The sequence below is a fragment of the Portunus trituberculatus genome, chromosome 13, assembly GCF_017591435.1.
Source record: "Portunus trituberculatus isolate SZX2019 chromosome 13, ASM1759143v1, whole genome shotgun sequence".
Lineage (NCBI taxonomy): Eukaryota > Metazoa > Arthropoda > Malacostraca > Decapoda > Portunidae > Portunus > Portunus trituberculatus.
The window spans coordinates 443618-456117 of NC_059267.1; the positions used below are offsets into that span (position 1 = coordinate 443618).

At 44.5% G+C, this 12500-nt stretch overlaps 1 protein-coding gene across 2 annotated transcripts in view; it reads left to right on the forward strand.

Moving 5' to 3' along the window:
• LOC123503185 (lachesin-like) overlaps positions 1 to 12500 on the forward strand; it is a 171455-nt gene that overhangs the window by 150526 nt on the left and 8429 nt on the right. For both annotated transcript variants that reach the window (XM_045252731.1, XM_045252732.1), the window contains exon 2: positions 6583 to 6680. In XM_045252731.1, coding sequence (XP_045108666.1) covers positions 6583 to 6680 — 98 coding nt within the window. The remainder of the gene's footprint in view (positions 1 to 6582; positions 6681 to 12500) is intronic.

Genomic DNA, 12500 nt, shown 5'->3' on the forward strand with positions numbered 1-12500 from the left:
CTCGCGTGTTGAGAGGGAAGCTGAAGGAGTGAAGGAAGAATTAAGGGAATTACAAACCTTAGCGTGGGCTGAAGAATCCTTGGCGATCATGCTCTCTGTCTTTTTATTATTGTTGTTGTTGTTAGTGGAAGTGGTGATGTTATTGTTGTTTTTCTGTATATGGTGGTGGTGTTAGGAGTAGTAGTTCTCTCTCTCTCTCTCTCTCTCTCTCTCTCTCTCTCTCTCTCTCTCTCTTTCTGTCACCGATCTGTTTACCCTCGTGTCCGCCGCCGCTACACGCTATAAAGACTGGAATCTACAGCAAACACTGAGACAATACACGTGAGGAGAGAACCTTTAGTGAACCTTTAGTCGCTTGCAAGTACTCGTCAAGGGGGTCTTACTTAGTCCCGGGGGAAAAGGTGCGGCAGTAAGGTTGATTTCGTCTAAGCTGGCTGGATACGGGCGGCCTTCTAAGGGATCTTCGGCCTGAACTAGCGGGATATGCCTGTCGCCCCCGCGCTGGCTGGCCTGTGTGCGATACGTCAGGCTGCCTTAGTGGCTTGCCTTGGCTTGCGTTGGTGAGTGTGTGTATGTTGTGTGTGTATTGGTTGTGTTGGGTGTTAGTGGTGATAGTGGTGGTGTCGATATTGCAAGTTATTATTGTTATTGTTGCTGCTGCTGCTGCTGCTACTGCTACTGCTACTGCTACTGCTACTACTACTACTACTACTACTACTACTACTACTACTACTACTACTACTACTGTCTTTCTCTCTCTTAATTTTCCAAATCGCGTGGTACGTCTTGGCTGAAGAAGAAGCAGTAGTAGTATAAAGAGGAAGAGGAGGAGGATGTTTGGTGAAGAGAAAGAGATAAGAAAGGTTACGAGGGACTTTTAAATCCAGTACCTTCTTCCTCCCTCCCTACACACACACACACACACACACACACACACACACACACACACACACACACACACACACACTCACACACACACACGATGAAAAAGAGAGAGACAGTGAGGGAAAGATACAGTGAGATGAATTAACCAACTCTCTCTCTCTCTCTCTCTCTCTCTCTCTCTCTCTCTCTCTCTCTCTCTCTCTCTTTCTACCCCCGATCAATCACAGATGCCATGAGCTCTTAATACGCTCATAACTCAGTCCCGGTGCCTCATTACAAGGACTCACTCCCGCCGCGTCATCACAACATATTACTCCACACTTCGCTCCACCGCTCGCCTCCCGCCGCCCGCCAGCCAACCAACCAACACACCTCCACGCGGCCACACGGGAACAAAAAGGAAGGCCAAGAGATTTTCTAGAGAGTCGTAGGAATATTAAGGAAGGAATCATGAATTGAGATTGATAGGTCGTAGAATTTTTTGACTCTCAAAGGAAGACAAAAAAGGAAGAATAAGACATTGGTAATTTAGAAAGGAAGGCACAGAGAGAAAAGAGAGAGAGAGAGAGAGAGAGAGAGAGAGAGAGAGAGAGAGAGAGAGAGAGAACTTAGAAAGGAGGGCACAAAAAGTAAAAGAGAGAGAAAAAGGAAGGGAAATGTAAGGAAAAAGAAGAGAGAGAGAGAGAGAGAGAGAGAGAGAAAATGTGTCCTACCTACCTACCTACCTACCTACACACACACACACACACACACACACAAGCATACCGACACCCCTTCCGTCTCTCCTACATGTGTGTCGTATAATCACACGTCAAAGGCAGCTTTATCATTATACGCACACACGGCGCAACGATTTAATACGAAAACTATACAAACTACATATCAGATAATTTAAACTTAACTCGCTGCCTTGATTTATGAGCGTTCCATTTACACTCTCGCCGCTAATAGATTAATGTAGCCAGAATTTCCAACACCCCCTCCACCCCCTGCTCTATGCCCCCCTCCGTCCCTCAAACACCCTCTCCCCGCCCCCCTCTCTCTGTCCAGCATCACGTGACCAACACATGATGGAGTGAAACAACAACAAAACACACTAAAAGGTTGGGGTTCACTACTTTTTGCTCTCTCTCTCTCTCTCTCTCTCTCTCTCTCTCTCTCTCTCTCTCTCTCTCTCTCTCTCTTTCTCAAACAAAAAGACAATAGAACACCAGAAAACGCGCGAACAGAGGGAAAAAATTGAACATGAAAAGGAAAACATATATCTCTCCTCCTCCTCCTCCTCCTCCTCCTCCTCCTCCTCCTCCTCCTCCTCCTCCTCCTACTCCTCCTCCTCTTCTTCTTCTTCCTCCTCCTCCATCAACACCATCACTTTCCAACACCACACGCCTCTTCCATTTCCTCCTTCTCTTCCTTCTTCTTCCATCAACACCTCACACCTTCCCTCCTTCCCTCCCTCCTTCCCTCCTTCCCTCCCTCCCTCAACACCCACACCTTCCCATCAACCACTAGAAAGAGCATCAAATCTGGCCAGGACGCGGAAATCAGGCTGGGGAAAGGTAGAAGGATTACCTAAGCTCGTGTTTGTGGGTGTCCGTGGCTTCATCAGGTGCGGGGCCTTCTTGGGGCTGCCGGGGACTGACGGGTAGCTGACGGGTGGCTGACAGTGGGCTGAGAGAGCGTGGGAAGTCTCCGGCCCATATTGTTACCTCGTTCGTCTAGCCAGTAAACGAATACAATCATCATTTGTCTTATTTTGTTCCTCCTCAGCGCTCTCGTAACGTGGAGGATGAGAGGAGAGGAGCAGCGAAATGTTAGTGTGTGTGTGTGTGTGTGTGTGTGTGTGTGTGTGTGTGTGTGTGTGTGTGTGTGTCTTTGTGTGTGTGTGTGTTGTAAACTAAAACTATTCATACATCACTCTTCTCCTCAGCAAACCATTTCACTTCTCAGTTATATTTCACTAAAACATTCATTTATTTGTTTATTTTTATTGACACCCTTCAAAGAGTCCAAGGGTGGAAGGGAATTAATGATGGAGAGTCACGGAGAATCACGAGCTGTAAGAAATGTCGCTGAAACATTCGCGTCCCTCTGTCCGCGTCACGCCAGCCAGCCAACCAGCCAGCCAGTCAGACCCACGTGACGCAACACACCAGCACACCATTACGCCAGAGGAAGCCACGCGCTGCCACGCCGACACAGGGAAGGGATGGACTGAGGGAGAGAAAATTATGAAGAAAAAGCAAATAATTCATAAAAAAAATATAATTTACACCTGGTACATAATGAGGTGAATAATTTGTTACCTGGCAGATACTCACTCGTGTCTTGACTCACCTATACACATCTGGGGAGAATCACCTGAGTAGACTATCCTAACTAGACCCACCTATGTTCACCTGACCAAACTCACCTCACCACCCACTACACTCACCTCAACCAGACACAGACTAAAGAAATAATAATAAGTGGTAGAAATACAAAAAATATATACAACAGAGTAGATTTTTATATTCTCAACAATAGATAATAAAATGAAAGAAATGTTAATGAATTTTTCCAACCATTGATACAGACACACCCACACCTGCAACTCACCCACACTCACCCACATTCACGCCCACCCCTGACACAGACTCAACCACACTCACACCTACAACTCACCCACACTCACCCACACTCACACCCACCCCTAATACAAACTCACCTGGGAAAAAAGAGACAGAAAAAAATAGAGAAGAAAGAAACAAAAGGAAAGAAAGGAAGAAAAAATGAATGTAACATCTAAAAACAATTTCGCAGCATAGAGTCGTGTTCGCGTGCACTGATCCGCAACACTACACACACACACACACACACACACACACACACACACACACACACACACACACACACACACACACACATCTATATAACTTCGCGAATCGGAAACGTCGACAAACTGATGAAGACGAGAAAGAGAGAGAGAGAGAGAGAGAGAGAGAGAGAGAGAGAGAGAGAGAGAGAGAGAGAATGTAAAAAAGGTGAATTTATCAAACTGGAATGAAAAAGAAAGTTAATGGTGTGGAGGGAAGGACGAATAAGAGAGAGAGAGAGAGAGAGAGAGAGAGAGAGAGAGAGAGAGAGAGAGAGAGAGAGAGATGATGATTTAAAGGGTTATTTTAATGTATTACTTATTAGAGGGTTTAAGAAGAGGGATGAAGGAGGGGACTCTGTGTGTGTGTGTGTGTGTGTGTGTGTGTGTGTTTTCGCTTCCTTGACTGGTAATTAGAGAGAGAGAGAGAGAGAGAGAGAGAGAGAGAGAGAGAGAGAGAGAGAGAGAGAGAGAGAGAGAGAGAAGGGGGGGAGAGAAACACAAAAAGCCGTTGTGTGTCATATAGCCGCGGTTGAAGGGAGAGAGAGAGAGAGAGAGAGAGAGAGAGAGAGAGAGAGAGAGAGAGAGAGAGGGAGAGGGGTGAGGGAGAGGAGGGAGAGGGAGACACCTGAGGGCGACATCGGATACGGTTTTATTTATCCGTCACTTCTCGCCGCGTATTCGAGCGAAGGATTCATTTGATTCGAAACTCCAACTGCAAATCACAAATACGATAAAGTGAAGTGGCGCCTGCTGTCCCCCTCCCGTTTTCTATTGATATGGACGTGGTGATGGTGGGAGCGTGTGTGTATGGGGGGAGGGAGGCTTGTGCATATGGGGAAAGGGGGATGTGTGTGTGTATGGGGGAGGAGAGGACGGTAAAGGTGGTATTGTGAGTTTCGAGGGTGAAGGAAGTGTGTGTGTGTGTGTGTGTGTGTGTGTGTGTTATAGTCAGAAGACACACACACACACACACACAGTAATTCTTCAGCATCGTCGTGCACTAAAATGATTGATTCACGAAACCTTCCCAAAATTCCACCTGAGTTATTTCATAAAGGGCGCACTGACCCCTCTTTTCCCTCCCCCTCCCTTACCCCTCCTCCCTTTCCCTCCTCTGCCTTTCGTCCCCCCTCTCCCTTCCCTTCCGGCTCCATGAAAGACAGAAACATGTCACTCGAGTTTTCCTTATCCAATAATCCAAAAATGTTTCCCTCTTCCTCCCGTTATTGCATTATAATCACACTATACAAGAGAGGACACATTTCTCATGGTTTCCCCTCATTCCTCTCTTTTATCCTCCCCCCCCTGTGTCCTCTTCTTCCTCTTTTTATCATCTCTTCTTCCGTTTTTATCCTTTTCCTCTTTTGTAATTTTTCATTCTTTCTCTTTTATTCTTTTCATCGTTTTTTTTTTTCTTTATTTCAATTTGTGTTATTTTTTCTTCTTTTTTTCGTATATTTTTTATAATTTTTTTCCTCCTTCATTCCTTCCCTTTTTATTTCTCCTTTGTATTTTCTCAACTTCTTTCCTTTTTATCTCTTTCCTTCTTTCCTCCTTCCTTTCCCTTTTTATCTCCCTTTTTCTCTTTCTTTTCTCTCATAGTTCCTTATTCCCCTGTTTTCTTCTTTATTTCTTGCTTTTCCTTTTATCTCCGTCTCTTTTCTCTCTCTTTTCTCTCCTAGTTCTTCATTCTTACTTTCTCTCCCCTTTATCTTCCTTTCCCTTATCCCTCTTTTATCATCAGTTTGCTTCTTTTCCTTCCTTTCTCCCTCCGTTCCGCCTTTGCTTCTCTTTTTCTTTATTCTCTTAATTCTTCTTCACATTCTCTCTCACATTTTCTTCTTTATTCTTCTTGTTTTCCTTTGCATCTTTTGGCATTAATTTTTCCTTTGCATTCTCTCTCTCTCTCTCTCTCTCTCTCTCTCTCTCTCTCTCTCTCTCTCTCTCTCTCTCTCTCTCTCTCTCTCTCTCTCTCTCTCTCTCTCTCTCTCTCTCTCTCTCTCTCTCTCTCTCTCTCTCTCTTTATCCTTTTTCCTCGTTCTCTTGTCTCCGTTCACATTTTATTCCTCTTCCCTTCTATATCTCTCCCACTCTCACTCTCCCTCTCTCCCTCTCTCCCTCTCTCCCTCTCCCCTTGTAATGGTCGGGAAGAATGTAATATATACAGAAATAATAATAGCATCTTCATATATATTTACCTCCCTTTCATTTATTTTTAGCTCTTTTTTCATCTTTTTTTGGTAAGAGCGGAGGATTAATGTATTATAATCTATGGTAATTTTTCCTTTATCTCTTGAATTGAGGGAACAAAGGAAGCGAGAAAGGAAGGAGGTACTCAGATAGATTTGGTGAGGTTGTTACTATTATTATTATTATTATTATTATTATTATTATTATTATTGCAAGTGAAAGAGGAAGGAAGTACTCAGATTTGGTGAGATTGTTACTGCTACTATTACTACTACTACTACTACTACTACTACTACTACTACTACTACTACTACTACTACTACTACTACTACTACTACTACTACTACTACTACTACTACTACTACTACTACTACTACTACTACTACTACTACTACTACTACTACTACTACTACTACTACTACTACTATTATTATTATTATTATTATCATTATTATTATTATTATTATTATTATTATTATTATTATTATTATTATTATTATTATTATTATTATTATTATTATTATTATTAGTAGTGTGGGTTTGCGCTAATAAGTAACTACTGACGTATTGACTCCTTACTGATTCTAACCCATTATTGACCTACTGCTGACTCCCTGCTGACTCCCTGCTGACCACACTCCTCGTTGCAGAGATGCCGTACTTCCTGGAGCCAATCAGCAACGTGACGATGCCGGCTGGGCGGGACGTGCGTTTGGCGTGTGTTGTGGACCACCTCAGTAACTTCAAGGTAAGTCAGTGAAGGAAGGGAGGGACGGAGGGAGCGAGGGAGGGAGAAAGGGAGGGAGGTTGGGAAGGAGTGAGGACGGAGGCTGGCAGGAAGTGAGGGAGGGAATGACGGAGGGAGGTTGGAAAGGGAGTGAGAGAAGAAAGCAGGAAGGCAGGGAGGGAGGGAGGAGGAAGGAGGAACGGAGGAAAAGGAGCGAAAGAGGGAGATTGGGAAGGGAGGGAAGGAGGGAAGAGGGAGGAAATAAGTGGGGAGGGAGGAAGGCAGGCAGGAAGGGAGAGAGCGAGGGAAGGAGGGAAGGAGGAGGGGAGGGAGGAAATAATGAAAGGAGGGAGGGAGGGAGGGAGATTGGGAAGGGAGAGAGGGACGGAAGCAGAGAAGAGGGAGGAAATAAGGGAGTAAGGGAGGAAGGCAGTCAGGAATGGATGGAGGGAGGAGAGAGGGAGCGAGGGAGGGAGGTTAGAAATGGGGATAGAGAGGGAGGGAGGTGTAAGTTAAGCTGTTCCTGATAGAAGACTAGAGGCGGTACAGACGATATATAGAACAAGGGCTACGTCAGCAAAATTTCCAGCCTCAGTAATCAATATTGAACAATGAGTGATGCGTTCCAGCTTGAGTCACTTAGATTTGTGATGGAGATAGGATGGAATCAGTGCTCAAATAAAGTAGATGTGAAGAATGGCTTTGACAATTAGTACTGAGTCATTAGAAAGCTGTAAAAGATAAAAAGAGAGTTAGAAAACGGACACATGAGGACAAGAAGGTAGAAGATGGACAAATGAAGAGGTAGAAAATAGACACATGAAGAGAAGGTAGATAGAAAAATGGAGAAATGAATGAATAAGTACGAAGGAAAGAAAGATGGAAAAGGAAAGCGTGTGAGTGAATGAATAACATCAATGAGTGAGTACGTGAGAGAATGAATGAAAGAAAGAAGCAGATTGAAAAGAAACACGAGAAAAAATAATAGAGATGCCAGGAAGGATGAGCCAAGACAGAGAGAGAGAGAGAGAGAGAGAGAGAGAGAGAGAGAGAGAGAGAGATAGGAAGGGGGGGAGACACGTTGAATCACGAGGAGGGACAAGAAATTAGTCTAAGAGGTAAATTGCGTGGAAAGGAATCCCTCTTTAACGACGCCCACCACCATCTCCTCCTCCGCCATCTTTTTTTCCCTCTCTTTTTCCCCTCTTCTAATCCTCGCAAGTTGTGGTGACTTTGGAATTAACTGGATAAACGTCCTTCCCTTTTTTCCCCTTTATCTGTGTGTGTGTGTGTGTGTGTGTGTGTGTGTGTGTGTGTGTGTCTCTCTCTCTCTCTCTCTCTCTCTCTCTCTCTCTCTCTCTCTCTCTCTCTCTCTCTCTCTCTCTCTCTCTCTCTCTCTCTCTCTCTCTCTCTCTCTCTCTCTCTCTCTCTCTCTCTCTCTCTCTCTCCACCACCATCATTATCTTCTATTAAGTCATTCTCTTCAAATTCCCAGCATTAAAATTCCTAATCGTTGCAATTTCTCGAACCAAGTGATTTATTATTTGTGTCCTTTTTAAACCCAGAGAGAGAGAGAGAGAGAGAGAGAGAGAGAGAGAGAGAGTACTGGGAAGGGAAGCTGTTAGGTCTGTTGGTGCTTAAGGAAAAGGAGGAGGAGGAGGAGGAGGAGGAGGGAGGAGGAGGAGGAGGAGGAGGAGAAGGAGGAGGAAGGGAAGAAGGAGGAGGTGTTGATCAGAAGAAGAGAGGGACATGACTGGAATACATTGAAGAAGTTTACTATTGAGGTGTACAGCGGTGGTGATGGTGGTGGTGGTGGTGGTGGCAGTAGTGGTAGTGGTGGTAGTGGTGGTGGACAGGATCGAAGGATGCGTAGGTAGGGAGAGGATATAAAAAGGAGACTGTGATGGATTTAGTTGTTGAAGGATGGGAGAGAAAAATTAAAGAAGAAAAGATGAGAAGGTAACAGGAGGAAGCGAATTAAAGGAGAGACGAAGAAGGAGAAGAAGAGGAAGAGGATCACAGGAAAGAAGGAAGAGAAGAAGAAAGTATCAATAGAGAATGGTAATGAATGTGTTGAAGACTCTGAAGATGAAATAGTTTATTAATGAATGCAAAAGAGATACATTCATTAAATCATTCATACATTCATTCATTTATTCATTTCACTTCATTATTAGCTTTACCTTCCTGTTTTTCCTCCTCCTCCTCTTCTACAATGCTATCATTTTTCCTTCACCGCCACTACACACTGCATCCTTCCTTGCTTTCACTTCCTTATCCTTCTTTTGCTCCTCCTCTTCCTTCCTCTCTGCACTTTTCCTTCTTTCTCCCTCCTTCTGCGACAACTATGACCACATGCAGCCTTCTCCTCCTCCTCCTCCTCCTCCTCCTCCTCCTCCTCCTCCTCCTCCTCCTCCTCCTCCTCCTCCTCTTCTTCTTCTTCTTCATCTTCTTCTGCTGCTTCTTCTTCCTCCTCCTCCCTCAGCGCTCTCATCTGAAATCCTCTTTACAATCCATCGGGGAAGCAGAATCGCATTGTAATCCCCCACGTGTGATAGAGAAAGGAGCATCAACACCGCCACTTGCAAGCCCCTTAAGGAATCAGATCCCCTTTATTTCCATCCTCTGATCCCTTGTGGTGTAAAGTATTCGATCGTCTATACTTTCTTTACAATTTCCTTCCCTTCTCTTCTCTTATCTTGTGGAAAAATAGGAATTAGGTACAGCAGTTTATGACGCGTTAGAAAAATGGACTAAGGAATATTCTGTGTCCTGTGTTGAGTCTGTAAAAGGAATCGAGTCGTTTATATTGCGGTTTTCTGTCAGTGAAGGAGGATCGAAGCGTTTAATAAGTGACGGTGTGGAGACAAAGGAAGATTATAACACGGTATTTGCTAGTGAGTCAGGGAATTGTGGGTCTTAATGCTTCTTACTTGTTCTTACTTGTTCCTTGTCTGTTAGGAGATGGAAGGAGCGAAGATGTGATGTGGTGATGCGTGGTGATACGTGGTGATGCGTGGTGCTGCGTGATGATACGTGGTGTTGCGAGGTGATTGTATAGATGACAGCGGCTTAGCAGGGTGTGATGGGGAATGGTACACCAACACAAGGTTACTATTACACCTACAGAATCACTATACATTATAACAGCAACACCACAGCGTCACCACAGCAGCGCAACACCATCATAGTGTCACGCCATTTATCCCCACACCAACACCACTATCCTCACCACACCACAACTAACTTTTTCACAACATATACCACACCACACCACCACCAACATCAACACCACACCACAACTAAGATTCTCACCACATACATCTCACCACATCACCACCAACTCCAGCACCCTCACAACAACACCACAAACATTTTCACCACATACACCACACCACACCACAGCAACACACCATCACACTACACCACCACCAACACCAACATTCTCACCACACCACAAGCAACATCACCACCGGCAACGAGCACCACAACTATCGCCACACCACAGCATCACAACAGCATCACCACACCACCTCACCACCTCGTTCACATCAGCATCCCTCAGCCAGCGGAAGAAACGCGAAAAGTTTCCGAGAGTGAAGCTTTCTCTTTGACCGCGATAAATTCTGGAGGAGGAGGAAGAGGAGGAGAAGGAGGGGAGGAAGAGGAGAAGGAGGAGGAGGAGGAGATGCGGGTAGGTTATATTTTTTTTAATGGATATCTGTACATTTATTTGTCTTTTTACCTATCTATCTATCAATCTATCTATCTATCTATCTATCTATGGGTCCCTCCGTATATCTACCTCTTTAGCTACATTCCATCTATTTTCTCTTCATTTTTTTCTTCTTTTCTACTTGTCTTCCTCCTCCTCCTCCTCCTTCTTCCCCAGCTCTTCCATTTTTTCTTATTCCTCATTCACCACCACCACCACCAACCACTGCCACCACCATCTCCCTACCAAGGTTCCGTAAGTCATCCACATTTGATGACTGGAAATGATAAACTTGGGATACGAGGCCAAAAAGAAAAATAAAGAAAATAATAATAAAAATAAACCTCCCTCATTCGGACAACTTGGTGGAATCTCTTAGTTGGCTGCAAGAAAAATAACTTAGACGCGTTAAATTAAAGAGTCTGGGGAGGGAAGTTGCGTAGATGTGGCTCTCTCTCTCTCTCTCTCTCTCTCTCTCTCTCTCTCTCTCTCTCTCTCTCTCTCTCTTCTTTTGCATCTTTTCTTCTGGAAAAAGGAGGAGGAGGAGGAGGAGGAAAATTTAAGGTAATAATGATCCCCCAAAATTGATACCATTATTGAAGGAGGAGGAGGAGGAGGAGGAGGAGGAGGAAAAGGAATACCAAGAAGAAATGGAGGTAAGGAGAGAGAAAAAAGACATGGAGAAAAGAAGGAAGGAATAGAGGGAAGGAGAGAGGAAGGGCAAGACTTGGGGTGTTTAGAAGGCAAATTGTCTAGGTTAAGATAATTCCCATTTTAAAACGAGACTAAATTTACACTCGCCTTAACCAGGGTGGCTATTTTGGTCATAACCTGATTCCTGTCCAGACGTGCTGTGTGTCTGGCTGGGCGAGTTCTGCAGGTCACTGGATATTCCTAGTCCCGTATTCTGAAACACTTCTTCGCTGTCCCTGTACTGCTTTCAAAATACTGTAACTCATATGACACGGGTTTTTAGATATATTTTTATGATTCTAGTGACAAAAAACTAACTCTACAATTTTAACAGGAGAAACACTCTTGAACACCTGGCAAATAATCTCTGTGGTCCTTGAAAATAGTCGTGGTGAGAGAGCAAAACATTTATGAATACATCCCCTAATGTTTTAGTCAATAGAAATCATGAACAGCAACAGAGAATAAGGAGAGGATCAGAATCAGTAGAAAAGAGTCAGTGGAATCTGTAGCGGGTGGATATTCGGTTTAGTAGAGTGCCAGTTAGCAGCAAGTCAGTAAGAAGTAAGTCAGCAAGAGTGTTAGCTTCAGTACTTCCTCGCGTGAGTGCTCGGGGCAGTGAGGCAGCGAGGTGACCCTGGGAAGGTGCGGGACAAAACCAGGTGTGGTGTTAAAAAGTGAACAGGTGTGATGGGTTTTTTAGGAAAGTGTGGAGTGTGGAGTGGCTCAGTATAGAGAGGAAAGAGGAGGGTTAGAGAGAGAGACAGGATAAAAAAAAGGCAGTGTAAGAGAGAGAGAGAGAGAGAGAGAGAGAGAGAGAGAGAGAGGAACAGACACATACAGACAGACAAACAGGCTAGACAGAGAGATATAGTGGCGATGGTGGTAGTAACAGAGGTGTAGCAGTCATAACACATTTCACACAACAAAATGACAAATAATCTTTCAAAATAATTAGAAAGAAAACCAAGCAAGAATATAACCTACTTTACAATTCCTACACGAAGAAAACGATATACCAGTGCAGTCTAATTAATAGTCACCAGTACCTGAGGAGGGGAAGTGAGGCGCGCCTGTCCAGCCTTGTCCTTGCACGCCGCGGTGATTGATGGGTAAGACGAGGCGGTTGGTGGGGCAGGAAGTGGAGGACGAGTGGAGGGCGAGTGGAGGGAGTTACCTGATAGTGTACAGGTGTCCGATGAGGCTTAGATAATTACCTTCTTGCACACCTGTCAATACCTGAGGCGACTGGAATATCATTGGCTTGTCTTGTGTTTACCTGTGTGTGTGTGTGTGTGTGTGTGTGTGTGTGTGTGTGTGTGTGTGTGTGTGTGTGTGTGTGTGTGTGTGTGTGTGTGTGTGTTGCAAAGGGATATGAAATATATATGAACAAATATCAGCAGTTTGTCCGTATACCTGTTCTGTCTGTCACC